Below are 16825 nucleotides of genomic sequence, written 5' to 3'. Positions count from 1 at the left end.
TCCAGGGTTATAATGAAAAAGCAGAATCTGCTGTGTAGGATAAGCAATACTAATTGGTTGTTTGATGCCTGACTCATTGAGATCTAATCTTTGATTCTGGGTTTGCTTATACATTTATAACTAATAGGTGTCAAAATAGCTCTCACGTCTATTTCTTAATAGCACATTTTAAAAATTACCCGAGATGTACAGAATCATACAGTGAAAGGGTTCTGTCTGCACCTGCGATCTGTGCAGCTGCAGTCTGGGACTTAACTTGCCTTACAATGAAATCACTGAAGGACTCGTTAGATGAACTGCCACCTTAATTACCTGGGAAGAGTTGTAAGCAAAGCTGCAGTAAACCAGTGTAAAGATCAGTGCACAAGCACTCAGTGTTAATGGAGTATTCATTTGGAACATAAAAAAGATGGGATAACGGGCACAGCGAGTTGGGTGTCAGAGCAGCGACTGCCTGTCTGACCGAGTGCTTGCAGAGACGGCTGGGCTTAAAGCACGTCAGCATTCCTGCTGCTTCTCGATGTACGCAAAAACCTGTTTTGCAGAGAACTGCTTTTTTCTGTCATTCCTACTCGTTCTGGAAGCAGAAGGCTGTCTGCTTTCCAGGCAGCTAGACAACTTCTAGCTCCACCTACCTTTTTCTTTGGAAGAGTTGAGGCACTGTCAGTTTTTGAAGTCTGACATTAAAAGTAGAGGTTTTTACACAACATTGTCCTGCACCTCCCAGGTATTTTTGCTTTGTAGGAATCTTTGAAATAATCTCAGCTGGGAGATGAAAATACTAGATGGTATTGCTCTAGCTTACCCTAAAAAAAAGTTAATTATTTTTTTATTTATGCATTTTGAATGTGTAATAGCTGCCCAGACTGAAGCAACTACATAGTCAGCTGTTTCACACTGTAATTTCCTAATTAAGCAGGTGAAAAATTCCTCAGCTGAGACCTAGTTAGTATTGAAAGAAAAGAGCTTCAGCTTCCTGGTTTGTGCAAACGCACAGTTGCCTTTTGCTTTGTTTAAGGAATCATAAATGAAAAAGTTTCTGATGAAATATCTGTGTATCAGCCAACATCTGTTTTGCTATGGTATTGCAAGAAGTTTAAAAGATTGTCAAACTGATTGGAAATCTACCGTTTCCTTTGCAACTTAGCCTGTTATCAATCTTGTGAGCAGTTAATAGACCTTAGCCATCAGACTCTCAAGGCTTGTCTCATAACAATGACTGATAGGTTGGGGACTAATATTGTATGCCTTGAGAAATTGCCTTCTTTCTCTGAGAACCTTGACAAAGAAATTGGACTCTTTAAACCACTTAAAGGGGTGATCAAAACTGTCCTGCTTGAAGTGGAAGATTTTTTTTGACAGTTCCCAGAACAGGCCCATAAAGGAGTATTCCATTGCCAAGCTACTGCTCATAATCATGAAAAATGTTGTCACAATACAAGTTTCCTGTGCCATATTGCTGCCGAGGTATAGACAAGCACAAAACCAGACTGAACATGTTGCCATCAAATTTTTCAGGGTGAATGTTGTATGTGGAGGGCATGCTTATTGATAGTGTAGAGCAAGAATACATGAACTGGGTATCTACTTGCTGTAAATAAAAAATATGTTTACATCTTGGCAGTAATTGGCCTTATTGTTTCATGTGTCAGAGCTACCAATGGTTTAGATATCCTAATGATTGGCTTTCAAGCTAGTAATGTAAGGCTTATGGGAAGCAAGCTCTCATGAGAAAGATGAAAAGTTAAGACCATACCTATTTCAAAAATAACATTTTTGAATGTTAGAAAATAGCCTATTATTAGTTCTTAGAAGGTTTTTTGTTGGCCTTTTTTTTTTTCCCAAACTAAAATAACAATGCTGAAAGAAGCCTAGAATCAGCTGGCTAAATATGCAGAATAAAATCTGTCTCTACGCTTGACTTCTCTCTACTAGCTTGCTTCTCTAGTATTTTAGCTTTTTAACTTGACAGGAGAATTCATGCAACTGTTCCCAATGCTTTTGTTTGCTCTAGATTTATAGAAAATGTTGAGCCGTGACAATAGCAATCCAACCTCTTGAACCGAAATGCTCTTTGCTTCTAAAAAATTTGCTGGCTTGCATCAAAGTCATAAATACTGTAATGCTGCTTGTGTCACATCTCTTTATTGCACAGCCACGTGGAGAAGAGATTACCTTTTTTTCTCTTAGCCACTATAATAAACTTTTGATATGGAGTTGTGAGAAAAGTTAGAGGATGGACGCCATTAAGAGAAGGGAAGACAAATGGAAATTCAGGGTGCTGTCTAGACACGCACTCATTTTGTTATATCAGTGTCATCCAGCTTAAGAACTGCATTCACCCTTCAAAAAAATATCTGAGCCTACTCTACGATAGCAGTCCATCTTCCCAAACGCTTCTGTAAGCTACAACACTGAAAAATGTAATTGTCTGCTATTTTTTCCCCCTTTGTCAGAATTAAAAAAGAAGAAACTTGTAGCCCCTGCACAATCGTGTATAACTTTTTTTGGAACAGCTCTTTGTTTTTGCTGTCATCTGAAGTTTAGCTGTGCAGGGCTTTCTGAGCTCTTTTGAGAGCGGTTGCAATCGCCATTGAATGTTGAGTCACAATAATACATTAAATGTGTTATTCTGCCCAGCTAAAACTATATGTTCACTCATAGGGGTTAACAGACCGTGTGCATTTGTAGGAGCTAGCAAGTCTTCCTTATAAGCTCTGGATAAGTGTTCTTGATACATTGTCATTTCTAATTAATAAAAGCCTTTCTGTATGGGAAGAGAAAACAGACTGACTAGCTTAACTGGTCCCTGCTGGCAAATGCCTGCCTGCTCTGCATCCCCACCACCAGTGACAGCTGCTCCTTCTGCTCTCAGTGCACTCAGAAGCTGAAGAAAAGGGAGCCCAGGACTTCTTACATCGCCATTTAAAGACCCTTTTGTTTTGCTATGAGGAATAATTAAAAACTTAAGGCAAATATGAAAAGATTTTCAACACAGGTTTGGAGTTTGTCACAATAAGAATCAAAAAGGCATTGGGGCACCTTGACTTTCTCAGACGCCAATTAAAATATAAATCAATGGATGGGTCTGAAATAACTTTAAACCTGATACTTATAATATCCACAAATGGAAAGTCCATGTCTTCTACGTGGCCAAAATAATAGCAAACTGTTCTTGCTGAAGCCAACAGTCAAGGTCAAGCAAATTAGACTTAATCATAGATTACTAGTTGAGGGGTTTTGTTGGCTTGGTGGGGAGGGGTGTTTTGTTCGTTTGTTTTTAGTGTGGTGGTTATAACAGGTGGAAAGCGTAATGTCAGCTAATCTGCTACCATATAATCTTCACATTCACGTGTTGGCTTTATCTGTGATAGGATTCATGGTCTGTCACAAGAATATACGTTCACACTCCCCTGCGGCAAACTTAAATTCATGAAGGTATACAGATCTCTGCAGAATAGTCCTCCTGTCTAAAAACCTCATACTTAGTGGCTTGCATCCTTTTAGGTTTCATACAAGTGGTATTTGAATGGAAATTATTCTAAGATTTAGACATTATTACTAAGAAAATCAATACTGTCTAGCATTTGTGTGACATTTGGATTCTCTTTATCATGTTTTCTATCATACAAATTTGGAACCAGCTATCAAAGGACTGTTAGGGAGTTTTTCCAATTTCTGTAGATATTTATCAAATTATTGTAGCATTTTTATAGCTGAATTTTCTGAAGAGTGCTTTATGAAGGAGGCTGGTTTTCTATTAAAGAACCAAGAGAAAACTCAGGCCAGAAAACTGCATCTGCTAGAAGCTCTTATAGGACCCTTGTATCTAAATAAGAAAATGAGTCAAAACAGTAAAGTTCAGTGTAATCCCTTTAAAACAGTCTAAAAATAATCTGCTTCTATTTCTAACAGATAAAAGCAAGCTTCGGAAAAAATGTAAACTAAATTTAAATCTTACATATTTGCTATAAAAATACAGCAAATGGGAATAGGAAAACTGGCTCATCAGCTCATATAAGTTGAAATTCTGTTATCTGGATGAATCATCATCCTCCAAATCTGTTCTTAAGCCGCACAGTGTCCTTAAAAGTGCTAGAAAACAGAGAGTTTTCTATAATGAAGTCAGTTTTCTTTAGCACAACTGTACAAAAGGGAACTTGGATAGGAATTATGAGGGTGCAAGGAGGATTAAGCTATGTGAAGAACACTCAAACTGACAGAAAAAAAAAATGACAATTTTATCAGGCAAGATTCATTTCAATGTCAGCAGTCAGAAGTGTGAATTTTGCAGACGGTATTTGGTAAAGTGATAAGGACTGGGAAAAAAATTGTAACTTGTTATTTTGCTCACCTCAGCCACAAGTCCTTTCCTCTCTAAGCCATTCTCAGGATACCAGGGAAAGGTGAGAAAAGTTGCAAAGGAAGATGCAAAGTATTTCTACTATAAACAGATCACTAGTTTCTACCCTTTTGTGTTTTGTATCACTTAAACTTCTCAGCCCCAAAAGCTCCAAACGTTCAGATGGAAAGATATTTTGTATTTACTCTTAGTTCCATTATCTATCTCCAAGTCTTTAGCTGCATATTTATTTGCTTATTTATTTAAGAACAATGAAACAGTCGGTAATATATCTTCTGAGCATACACACTACCACTCTTGGCTGAGAGAAGAAACTATGAGGCACCGGCTGTGGCTTCGGAAAAGTACCAGTCGCTGAAAAGTTTCAGTGAATGAAACAAAGGATATTCGTTGTTTTTGTTGCACTTTGACATGATAGCAACTCGTAATGCTGTAACTGTACAGAAAACTAAAGTAGATAGTCCTATAGTTTCAGTAGAAGACTGTCGGGTTTAGAGTTTGATTTTTTTTCTTTTCTTTTCTTTGTATTATTATTATTATTCCTATTCTTTTATGTAACATTTACTTTCTTTTATTTACAATACATGAATACCTGCAGTCTTCATTTTTTAAAATTCCCCCTTCTCTTTCTCAAAGTATACCCTGTTCCCGAGACACTGCAATGTGTTGCCATAGCAATCTTTGAGGAATGCTAAGCCTTTGCATTCACAGGACAAGACAGCAGTGGGATAATTATCAAGAAAAAATAAATCCTTTTGAGACTTTCTTCAAGCCTCCATATTGTAGGACTAGATTATTTCAGCCAGGTTGAAAGAAAAAGTGGGAGATTTCAATGCATTTGATGTGTGGACTGGAAAGAGACTATCCATTTGTGGCACATGACCTACACACATAATAAGAGTAGAGGAGGGTGAGAAATGGCTTCTATGAAAGATTTGAAATCATCTGATCTGCTTTAATGGTGGCCACAAACCACACATTAAGTAACATAAGAAAAAGACAACTTCATTTCCTGCAGGAGCAGGAACCAACATGAAATCATATCTTGGCCTGTTTGGGCCCCCAAACATTAAACTACTGCAGTTAGCCTGGGTTTACTTGTTTTCCCCTCTTTCTTTAATAGCTGAGTCATTTAAACTGTGATAAGATTCATACATTCCTTTATTAAGTTCACAGAATTGGTCAGGCAATTGTTGAAAATTTCAGAATTTAAAAGGCCATTTTATCTGCTTGTTTCCCTTATTGCTTTTAGGTCTGAGTGTCTTTTACAAAGGAATAACATGTCTGATAATTGTTCAGCTGGCATTTTAGAAGGAGCATTAATTAACAAAAAGAGACACAAATAGAAAGGAACAATATAAAGACAAAGCATGGGAAGATAGCTGTAAAGCAGTCACGTGCTGTCTGCCAACCCTGACAAATATTCACCGATGTTTAATTGTTACAGGTGCTGCCCTAGGCTTTACTTGCAGCAGTAGTGTAAACAGCTTTCTTTGAGAAGCTCTGTCAGATTCTGCCTATTGGATAGAGGGGAAAATTCAGGTAGCAAAATGAGATATTTAGCACACAGAAGTCCTTTTCTCCTAATTATGAAAAGCTGTTAAATAATGCAGATAGTTTTCTCTTTGCTGCTGGCTTACATTAGAACATTTGCTAGAATTACTAAAGGAAAGACCAACTAAATTCATGTCTATGTGAAGAACCTGGGAAAGGATTTGCTTGCTTTTTTGTTGTTCATCTGGCAAATGAAGTGGACCCGGAAGTTAACCAAACAAAACAGCCTTTTTTTTTTTTTTTTTTTTTGTTTGTTTGTTTGTTTGTTTGTTTTCTGATTACTGTCATTGTCTTTCATTTCTGAAATTTTTCATTGTTGTACCAACTTTTAAGGCTGGGCATCCTGAGCAATCCAAGCTAGACCCTGCTTGCTGTGGGTAATTTGTGGTGCTGGGAGAGGTTTCTCTTGTGTCAGATAGTCCTGTTTCATCAGTGAGAGTGACTGCAAGGGGAGAATACTGATTTCAGCAGTGTTCATTTAGACAGGACTATTCAGAGCCCTGACCCAGAAAATATTCCTTCGCTACCTCAGATAGGAGCTAACAACCCTCCCAGTCCCACTGTCCTGCTGCAGCCCATTATTATAGTGTGTGTGTCTCCTGTGCTTCAAGGAAACAAACTTCACTGACCTTCTCTCATCCTGCTTGCTTCAGCCATGAAAAACTTCAGATACCTTTGGAGAGCTCTTGACAGCACTGAGTAACTTGGTGATTGGAAAAGAGTCTGTGTTTCACCCAGTAACTTCCACTGAAATCATCCTGGCCACAGACTATGGGCAAACAGGGTGGCAAGGCCAGTTATGGGTTGTAAAGGACCCTAGGAGAGAAAGCAAGCTAGAATATAGCACACCTCACAAAGACCTTAAACAAAATGCCTCAATCACAGCGTAAATGTAATATACCCAAGTTGGTAGATGATCCTGTCACACCAGTTTGCCACCATTTACCACTTGGGAAGCAGCAAAGCTCATTGCCTTCTCTCCTTGATGCATATCGACCTCTTAACGCCCATTGCAGACTTTAAAAGATGCTGCAGGACAGGCTTAAAATTGTTTTTGAAACACAGCAATTTTAGGATAGGTCCTCAAAACGGCCGGGAGAAGGGCACGTTTGCAGCCTGGGTGCGCGCCCTTCGTTGAAGAAATCGTGCCCTGAACTTGCTGCGAGGCAGAAAAAACGGGACATGTTCCCGGTCCCTTTGAAAAAAATCTTGTTTAGGTGCCGCAGCCTAGAAATAACTCACGTTCAGCACCAAAACCGGCACCAGCGTCCCGGGCGGGGGCGCCGAGAACATGGCGGGCGGGGCCGTGAGGAGAGCGGGGTGCCCGGCCGCCTGAGGGGGCTGCGGGGAGAAGCGAGCGGGCGGCTTCGCTCAAAAGCCGGCGAAGGCGGCGCCTCCGGGCCCCGGGGCGGCCGCTGGGGCGGGACAGGAGCCGCGGTGCCGCCTCCCCGTGCCTGCCCCTCGCCGCGGCCCCGCCGAGCCCCGTCGGCCGTACCGCAGCCGCCCGCTATGGGAGCGGGGAGCCGGGAGCCGAGGGAGCGGGCGGCCGCGGGTGCCCGGCGCCGCCGCCGTCGGCCGGGAGCGGGGGGCGAGAGCACCCGGAGGGGGACCGCTGAGGGGAGAGCCGGCGCTGGGAAGGGGAAGAGAGGTGCTGGGAGGGAAGAGGAGGGCAGGGAAGGGCTGAAAGCCCGGGTATGGCAGAGCCCCTGAGCCCCTGTGCCCCCCGGGGCCAGTGTCAAGCAAACATGGGCGCCAATGCCTCGTCGTCCAACATGGACGCCAACGCCTCAGCTGCCTCCGCGCTGGTGGGTGGCAGCTCGTGGAGGAGCCGGGAGCCCTTCTCCATCTTCACAGTCCTCATCCTGACCTTGCTGGTGCTCCTGACCATCGCCACCTTCCTCTGGAACCTGCTGGTGCTGGCGACCATCCTGCGGGTGAAAGCTTTCCACCGGGTGCCCCACAACCTCGTGGCCTCCACGGCAGTGTCGGACGTGCTGGTGGCAGCCCTGGTGATGCCGCTGAGCTTGGTGAAGGAGCTGTCGGCCGGGCGGCGGTGGCGGCTGGGCCGGGAGCTGTGCCTCGTGTGGGTCTGCTTCGACGTTCTGTGCTGCACGGCTAGCATCTGGAACGTGACCGCCATTGCCCTGGACCGCTACTGGTCCATCACCCGCCACCTGGAGTACACACTGCTCACTCGCCGCCGCATCTCCAACGTCATGATTGCTCTCACCTGGGCGCTCTCAGCTGCCATCTCCCTCGCCCCCCTCTTTGGCTGGGGGGAGAGCTACAGCCCTGAGCAGGAGCGCTGCCAGGTCAGCCAGGAGCCCTCCTACACCATCGTCTCCACCGGCGGAGCTTTCTACCTGCCCCTCTGCGTGGTCCTCTTTGTCTACTGGAAGATCTACAAGGCGGCCAAGTTCCGCATCGGGGGCCGCAGGAGGAATGCTGTGGTGCCCCTGCCCGAGGCTGCCCAGGTAAGGGTGAGGGATGGGGAGGAGACCCTGCACTGCCTCCCCCTGCCACCTGTGCTCCTGTTTCACCTCTGCACCCATCTGGTTTCAGCACAGCGAGAGGACTGAGATGTGCCCTGGGGCTCTCATGAATTTAGCTCAGTTACGGTCTGGACCTGAGCTGTAAATAGCCAGTCAAAAAGTGCTACTCTGCTCCAAGAGTTTTATTCTTTTTTCTTACATGTGTTGTGAGAATATGTGACAGGTGTATTCACTGCAAGTCTTGAGACCCATTTAAAAATTGTCCCTTTAGTCTGAATTTTCCATTCCTTATTGTTTTGTTTTTCTTTTCATCATTGTACAGTGTAGTCAGGGTAAACAAAGACAAACAAATCCTTAGGTCACATACAGAATAAATGCATGCACATTTTTCTGCCAGTACAGACTTTAGGTAGGATCTTTGTAGTATCTATTAGTATCTCAAGGGATTTTAGTAAGCAGATTATGTTCAACACTTTATTTATGTACTTGGGCTATTTTACCTTGTATAGTGGGAACATAGTGCTCACTGCATAGTACCAGAGCAGGGTGTTCCTGGAAATCCTGCAATGCCCTAGACCTGTGGGAGGTCTCGTTTGTTCAGGGATATGACTAACTGAAGGGAAAGCTGCATCCCTGAGGAAGGGTTGAGGAAGGCCCCTTGTGTCCCATTAAGTCAGGGTCTTTGTGTGACTATGTTTTCACCCATGCCAAGTGTGCTCAGCAGTGCTCACTGTGAGCTCTCCACTTTCTGTCACATACCCATACTCTCGTTCTGAACTGTGGAACTGATTTGTTGTGGTATGATTTTGTGTTTGCATGTTGTACTTACTAAGTCCAGTCCTCTCCCAATAACAAAAGATGAGTATGTGGCTGTTAGATCTATATAAAGAGACATGGAGCATTTTTTATTCAGCTGGGGCCAATCCTCACTCATCCACTAAATCCCACTAAATTTGATTTTGAATCATGGTAGGCAACATGTTATTATGGTCATAAATAAAAGTCTGGGTTTTCTAGCAAGCGATGACAGCCCTGGCAGTTATATGTGGTCATACTTGCATATTTGTGTTCTGATGTCTTGAAGATGTTTATAATATAAATTGATTTTTGAAGCTGTCTTCTATGCAAACACAGAAAAAGTGTTAGAAAAGATAGAACATCTTTTCTAGTGGCATCCTTTCTTTTCCTACCGCCTCCATCCACTTGTTTGCACCATGTTTCTTTCCAAGTTGTTTTAAGTGTGATGAATGTATTGCTTGGAGTTGATCCATAATCTTTCCAAACACAAAAGCTAACTAAGTGTTTGTAGGGGTTTTACATGCTCTATATTTTACGTACACACATGCCCATTAGGCACTAATGGTAATCTAAAAGTACAGAAAGTTAATTGGGCTGAGGCATTATTGCTCAAGTTTTAGTCTGTACATAGGCACTTTGTTGGCAAGTCAGTTTTACCACAGAAAAGTCTGGCTCCTAATTGTCACAGCTCTGTCAGCAAAGGCCCGTGCATAGCCCAGCTCGGCTGGCAGGTAAGTGCTGTTTGCTGAGGCAGTGTCTGAGAGCTGGTTGAAGCTGTACTGACAAAAGAGCTCCTGTCAGTGGGAGCTGAATACCCATTTTTGAGGCGTTTGCCGGTATGGCTATTATTACAATCTCAGCAAGTGCTCAAGCCAGAAATTCTTCATGTTACATTTCCAGTGATTGACATTATTTTCTAAGAGCGCTTCTTGAATCTGCAGTTGGTGTGTACTGCCGACCTTCCCCATCGTCCCATCAGCTTCGTTTGCTGACTCAAAAGACTTGTGATTCACATGCAAACCTTTACTCTGATGCCCTGCTGCACACGTTCATTAAATTAACCTGTGGATAGAGGGAGTTGGCATTCAGGATGCATTTCTTCTCAGTTTCCTTTCTAAGTTAAGAGGCTGAGACTTACTGATTTTTATCCCAATCCCATTTAAGCATAGGAGCAGGGTCTGTCAAGTCCACTGAACAGTGGCAGTTCCTCAGGGAATTCTGGAGGAGAATCTTTAGATACTTCACTACTGTTCCTTTGGAAAAAAAAATAAAATATATTTTTTAATGTGCTTAAAAAGCTAACATTTCCAGGGGAAGTGCAAACCTAGTGAGAGTTATCTGGCTTTGGCTCTCCATATCTGGGAGTGATTTGGCTGTCAGCATCAGCCAAAGAAGAAGAAACTGCAGAAACCGAAGAATCCAAGTAAAATAATTATGATGATATGGGGATGTTTATAAACACTGCTTTTCTGCTAACAGAGCCAGGTGCTGAAGTGGTATGTACGTGGACATAAGCACGTGGAGAGGAGACGATCCTCTCCGAGCTGAGGAGTGGCATACCTAGGGTATGTTTCTGTGCTCTTACAAAATAGCTATTTTGAGTCACTTTGTGGTTAAAATTTTACATGAGTTTTTAAAAAACACTTTAGAAAGTATTTGGAAAAAAATGAGGGAGATGGACATGAAGTAGCTGAGGAGCTTCTGGTTTTAATATAATATAGTGCAGTTCTCTCCCCCCTTTGAAAACGAGAACTTTTTTCTTGCTTTCTCTTGAAATAAACAAATAAAGCAGAATTGGGAGCCTAAAGTGGGCTGGTGCTTTCCTAACTATTTGTTTACTTATGAAATTCCTTAAAAAGTGAATTCTGCAGTCAATACTGATGTGAATGAACCCTGTGTGAAAAAAAACAGTGACACGCTGTCACTGACAGCTATATTCTGTCTTACCTGGTTGACAGTAGGTAATAATTCTCCCTGTAAACAGTCCAACTGCAATAAATGAGACAACTTGAAAGACAGCAGAAGCTGCTGGATAATGCCCTTTCAAATCAATTGAGTCACTTGTAGCATCAGTTTTGCAAAAACAAGGACGACAGAATCTGCAAGTCAGGGTTGCTTAAATGTAAAAATGACAGGGTCAGGATTAAATTTCATTGTAAGGAGTTAGAAATTAAGTTCTGGTGATGTGTCGTTGTTGTCTTCCCAAAGCTTATCAGTTTTGCAGGAGTCATTCCCACAGCTTTGATGGGATGTGAGCAAGGTCCTAGCGCTCAAGGAGCTGCAGCGTTGTTCTGTACCTTGGCCAGTCCAGCCTCTGCAGCCCACGGAGAGGGTCAAGATGATACAGGAGCAAGGGAAGGTTCTCCTTCTCTGAGGGTGTCACAAGACATCGGTTTCTTATTTCTGCTTCTAGCTGTACAAGTAGAAGAGAGGGGACAGAAAACAAGTGAAGCTTTGCAGAAGAGGGGCAGCAGATGTCCGGTAGGAAAAAGATGAGGCAGGAAGCAAAGTGGAATAGCTGGGATTTTCCTGGGAGACACGGAGCTATTCCTGCTGATGGCACATAAAAAGCCCTTGAGAGAAAGCAGGCATTCTTTCCCCATCAAATATGCTATTTATATTGGTGGAACATCCAAAAAAGTGTAGATGCTCTTGTGTTTTGATCCTTTGTTGTGCATTTCAGTTTCTCACGCTCTTGTTCAAAGAGCAAGAATTACACCAAAGCTGCACTGAGGCAGTAATGATCTTGTTCGGTGCTGAACCACACCATAATAGGCAAAACTCTGAATTTGTGGTAATAAGCTAGATTTGATTGGTATATATCAGTGGTTCTGAGGTTCCAAAAGGTTTCTTTACTGTTGTTTAAATCAGAAGTTCTTGCAGACCCTGAGGGTGCAGTACAAATAGACACATGGTACCTGCCATGAAGGATCAGCAGTAACAGTCATTAAAACTATAAGTAACCTCTTAAATCAAGAGATTTCCCCAGAAGCTCCTTGGTGGCCTGTTCTTTATAACACTGCCGGGAACACAGGAACTATGTGTTTCCTCAGAGAGCTGCGTGTGCCCATTCAGCAGCAGGGAGGTACTGGGGACAAACACCAGAAGTGGCACCGAGCTGGGACTGCTGATGAATGTGCAGAATGAATTTGGAAACCCAAACCAACCTCCTTTTGGCCATGATTCCTTTGTTTCTTTAGTGCATGAAGGAGAATGCGTACTTGAGATCTCTTTTCCTTCCTTGAAATCTCTTTATGGCACTCTCCCTGGAAAGTGGCCCTCTCTTCGCTTCTCAGAGCCTGTTGTCCTGGAAATAGCTGATTTCACAAACTCAGAAGCTAATTCTGGCCTCAGAGTAGCAGTGCTTTCATGCCAGCTATTTTTTCTGACTCGCAGCTGTGGGAGCCGAGTCTGGGCGGAGGGGAGGAGACCTGTGCCCAAGGCATAGCGGGCTGCCAGCTGCTGAGTGAGAGGGGTGCTCAGCACCCTGCAGAGATGCTCACATCCGAGCGACATCCCTGGTATGAACTAAGGTGGTGTAACTCTGTGGCAACCTGTTCCCCTGTCACAGCCTGTTGGCTACTGATCATCAATAGGCCCAAAATGGGGGGAAAGGTTTTATGTTGGGCTTTTCCTTTGTTCCATATGGCACTGAGATAGTGGTCCAGTATCGCGACCTCCGTTAGAAACTGGAGTCATGCAAAGCCTCCAGGACTGGCACTGGAAACCACAGATTTGCTGTAGTCAGAGCTGTGTTTTGTTCAGGACATGACAACTGGCAAGGCTGGAAAGCAGCTACATCATCTCCGTAGCCCGTGCCCTTGTTTGGGCACTGCCAAATCACAGTGGATTATCCTAGGCCTGCACGAGAGGGATCCTTTAGCGTGGTTCCCCTGCCAGCTCTAAGTAGCACAACAGCGTTTGCCTACAGCAGACTGCTTTACCTTCCGCGTACTCTGTGTGGGTTGGCGTATAGCAAACAGCCTTGACGACACGCTCCTGGGGACTGGGACTTGCAGCGAGGAGAAGCTTGCACCGATCGGGACAGAAAGATGAGTCAGGTCTGCAGCACATCATACAGAGAACAATAAAAACCAAACAACTTGAAATGATTGTGAAAGGCTGGGATCTCCCCGCTTTGCAATACGCGGGGCAGAGGTGAGCTTTCTGCAGCGTCCAAGGTTCAAAGATTTGTAATTCCTGTTGCAGGCACTGGCTGAAGGGCCTCGCTGAGCAGGGATACTAGTTATATTTTCAATAACACTTTGTGTTATTAAATCCTTTCAAAGGATTTCTTACAGAAGATTGAAGCAATGTATCTCCAGCCTGCCAGGGATATTTACCCAACTTACTTACTTAACAGAAGGCTCTATGAGAGAGCCCATTATTTTTCCTAAGGCAACAGACTGCTCTATTACAACATTATTCCAAAGTCCCCAGCAGAAGTAGTTAAAAAAAAAATTGAAAATGCACCTATGAAAACAGAGAAAGTTGAAATTTTGTAAATATAAGGAAACTGCTGCTCTGTAATTTACAAAAATACCATGATCTGTTTTCTCTTGCTGTTTAGTATTCAGAGATCTGATCTAGCAAGCAGAGGAGCTTGTGGAAATTCCTCTGTTTCAGTAGGAGCTGGATCAGGGTGTAATAAAATATATTAAATCAAATTTCTCCCAAATTAAATTAAGGGATAGACACACCTCTGCTAGTAAACTCCACAGTTCAGCCACAAACCTAAAATCTGAAGTATGGAGAAGAAAATGCTCTGGTTTGATGATGGGATGCTGTGAACTGTGTCTTCTGAGTAAGGGCTGAAGGTTAAATATGGTACCAAACTGTGCCCTGTGCTAGCGACAAGGTGCTTTGTGTGGCTCTCCCCAAGCAGCGTAGCTCTGCAGCTATTCCTCAGGGCTAAGAGGTGATCTTTCAGGGCTGCTTGTCACAAATCTGCCCTGGTATCATCCATCCATCCCTTTTTACAGAGCATGATTAAGGACGTGCGGAGCAAGTCCTTCTGCAGACAAACGATGTGATCGTTGCTACGTGAGGGGTGTCCCATTTTAATTGTCAGGACAGATGTGATTTTCATTTCCCTCCATTATTTGCCTGTGCCCATAATCTGCCACTCTTGCATTCTGCAGCCACGTCTTGTGTCGGAGGGCGACAACAGGGATATCCATCTTGAAGAGAGATTGCCTAGCCCTTGCCAGCGCTTCCCCCTCCGAGTCGCTCTGCCCATGCTAATAGCAGCCCTCCAACCCTTACGAAGCTTGCATGGAGGCAGCCCGTGCGCGTGGAATACGTGGCTGATTGAATACGTGGCTGATTGAACATGGGGCCACCTCTGGAGCTGGGTCAAGTTCTTGCTGTTCCCATGGGTTATGGGCATGTAGGCAACTTCTGGGGCCTCAGGTTGCATTCTTGAACTGTTCGTGGTATTGCTCTGTCCTTATAACTCTAGTGCCCAGTAGAGCTTTGAGCTCACAGACACTCAGATGGTCAGAGTACCGTCAGTTTCATTTTGTGGGCAGGCTCCCACACACTGGTGACCTGTGCTCAGAAGCTGGTGGCCAGTCCCACCGCCCCTTGGAGCCCTGCGTCAGGCTTGCTGCTCAGGCAGTGTCTGGCCCTTAGTGAAAGAGGAGGAGGCACCGTTGGCACCCAGGGGGAGCTGACGTTTCCCCTCCCTTCTATACTTCAGTGGGAGATAGAGCATGGACAGATTTTTTTGGGGTGTGCTCTGCCCCTTCTGAAGAACAAGTAAGTGCTGTTGCCGTGCTACAGCACCCCCCGGGGATGGGTTTTGAGCTCTGCCTCCAGGCAGTTAGGTTGAAGAAAATAAGTTTATCTTGTAGTTGGTACAAGCCATCAAATTCAATTCATTTACAGTTCTGGCCTGAGAAGCCCTAAAGATCATGTAACACCACAGGAGAGCCTAGTTTAGGGCTGTGCAGGATGTACTTCCCTTTGTTAGGCGATCCTAACAACCTGATTTCCCAGTAGGTTTCGAGGCATCCAGTAAGATAAACTGCAAAATAATGTCTGCAACACACACGGCATCGGTGACTCCTTGCTGACCTTGGTTTGTCAGTCATTCTCAGCAGCTTTTCTAACATAATGAGAAATCTGGTACTTTTGGCACTCGGGGACATTTTCTTTCTTTTAACGTGGAAGGAGTGAATTGCGGCCTTTTGTGGTAGGTGCACAGATGTCGTACTGTCATTTAAAAATAGTACTTCGCTCAAACAAATCGTCTTGGTAAGAATCCGTGTCTGCTTTTGTTTTGAGGTGAAGGAAGCTTCGCAAGAACCACAGATGGTGTTTACAGCTCGTCATGCAGCTATCACTTTCCAGACAGATGGAGAAACATGGAGGGAACAGAAAGAGAAAAAGGCAGCTTTGATGGTTGGCATCTTAATTGGAGTTTTTGTGCTGTGCTGGATCCCTTTCTTCATCACAGAATTAATAAGTCCCCTCTGTTCCTGCAACATCCCACCCGTCTGGAAAAGCATCTTTCTTTGGCTTGGCTACTCCAATTCTTTCTTTAATCCTCTCATTTATACAGCATTTAACAAAAATTACAACAATGCCTTCAAGAACCTTTTTGTAAAGCAGAGATAAAAGGGGACACGGAGGAGAAAATGATTCCTTTATTGCATAATGCAGAGATTTCTCGAAGGAGATGTGTCTGTGATACATGCAGTTTTCAAGCGCAAGAGCTACTTAAGAGGATTTAGCAACAGTGAAGAAGCTGGAAGATGGTTGGATAGAAACCTACTGACAGTTTGCAGTTGTCTTTTGGAAATACGTATATGCTGCTCCAGGGTTTGGCAAAGAAAGAAGCAGTGAACATTTCCCTTCTTTTCTCTGAAGGGACGTGGGCTGAAGTCTGCAAGCAAAACACTGTTTGTGTCAAATACCGTGACTGCTAAAGCCAACCAGAGTGATCCCAGCCAGGCAAACACAGGTGATGTCCTGCAGCCTGCTCCATCTTAGCAAAGGCACCAAGGGACTGCTAAGGAAGCAACACTGAAATGTTTGAGATGTGGGCAGGATACTGGCTTCATTCTTGAGATTGGTTTGGAAAGGAGGGAATAAACATGCTACATTCAACCCATAGCTTAATTTATGTGAAATTAAGAGGGGTGACTAAGCAGCCCCATACCACACCTGAGCATAACCGAAGGGCTGTGTTCTCTTGCAAGCAGCAGCTCTCAGCAGGAAGTCCTGGTGAAGTAAAGGTCAGTTATGTCCCCTGGGGTTAAGTGAAGCTTTAGAGCCAAGTGTAAAGCTGTTCAGAGGTAGGTGACAAACTAGGAATGTCTGCGCTGCCCTGTCTGGGATCCTTGCACCATAGATGTTGTACTCATCACCCTAACCAAGTGAATTCCACTATGTGTCATTTTTCATCAACTTTCTCCTGCGAGACAGGTATTGATAGCATCAGGTCTAAGTGACCCCCCAAAAAATCCTAAAGGACTTAGAGCACATTCCCCCAGTTTATTAAGGGAGCCATCCAGCCTCAGCTCACTAAAGGAGTGTGTGGTGGGCTCAGGTACTGCTGCACCTCATACCCTGCAGTGCCATGGGATATAGCTTATGTCCCTACAGCCAATGT

General features: G+C 43.9%; 1 protein-coding gene and 1 long non-coding RNA gene across 3 annotated transcripts; one reads left to right on the top strand and one right to left on the bottom strand.

The window, feature by feature from the left end:
* Positions 1 to 6187: 6187 nt before the first annotated feature.
* On the bottom strand, positions 6188 to 7235 carry LOC118170254. The gene is made up of 3 exons (XR_004752601.1): positions 6819 to 7235; positions 6547 to 6733; positions 6188 to 6359 (listed from the first exon to the last, which is right to left on the bottom strand). It is a non-coding gene; the product is annotated as an uncharacterized LOC118170254 (long non-coding RNA).
* Positions 7236 to 7367: 132 nt separating this feature from the next.
* LOC118170253 (5-hydroxytryptamine receptor 5A-like) lies at positions 7368 to 16676 on the top strand. 2 transcript variants are annotated; one of them, XM_035332357.1, is made up of 2 exons: positions 7368 to 8391; positions 15496 to 16676. In XM_035332357.1, the coding sequence occupies exons 1-2, from the start codon at positions 7612 to 7614 to the stop codon at positions 15826 to 15828; spliced, it is 1113 nt and encodes a 370-aa protein (XP_035188248.1). In that variant the 5' UTR covers positions 7368 to 7611; the 3' UTR covers positions 15829 to 16676. The 2 variants fall into 2 exon arrangements, with proteins under 2 accessions (XP_035188248.1, XP_035188249.1); XM_035332358.1 differs by lacking the exon at positions 15496 to 16676 and adding an exon at positions 14349 to 14799.
* Positions 16677 to 16825: the final 149 nt, after the last annotated feature.

Source organism: Oxyura jamaicensis, chromosome 7 (genome assembly GCF_011077185.1).
Source record: "Oxyura jamaicensis isolate SHBP4307 breed ruddy duck chromosome 7, BPBGC_Ojam_1.0, whole genome shotgun sequence".
NCBI classification, from domain to species: domain Eukaryota; kingdom Metazoa; phylum Chordata; class Aves; order Anseriformes; family Anatidae; genus Oxyura; species Oxyura jamaicensis.
This window is presented reverse-complemented; position numbering and strand designations above follow the sequence as displayed.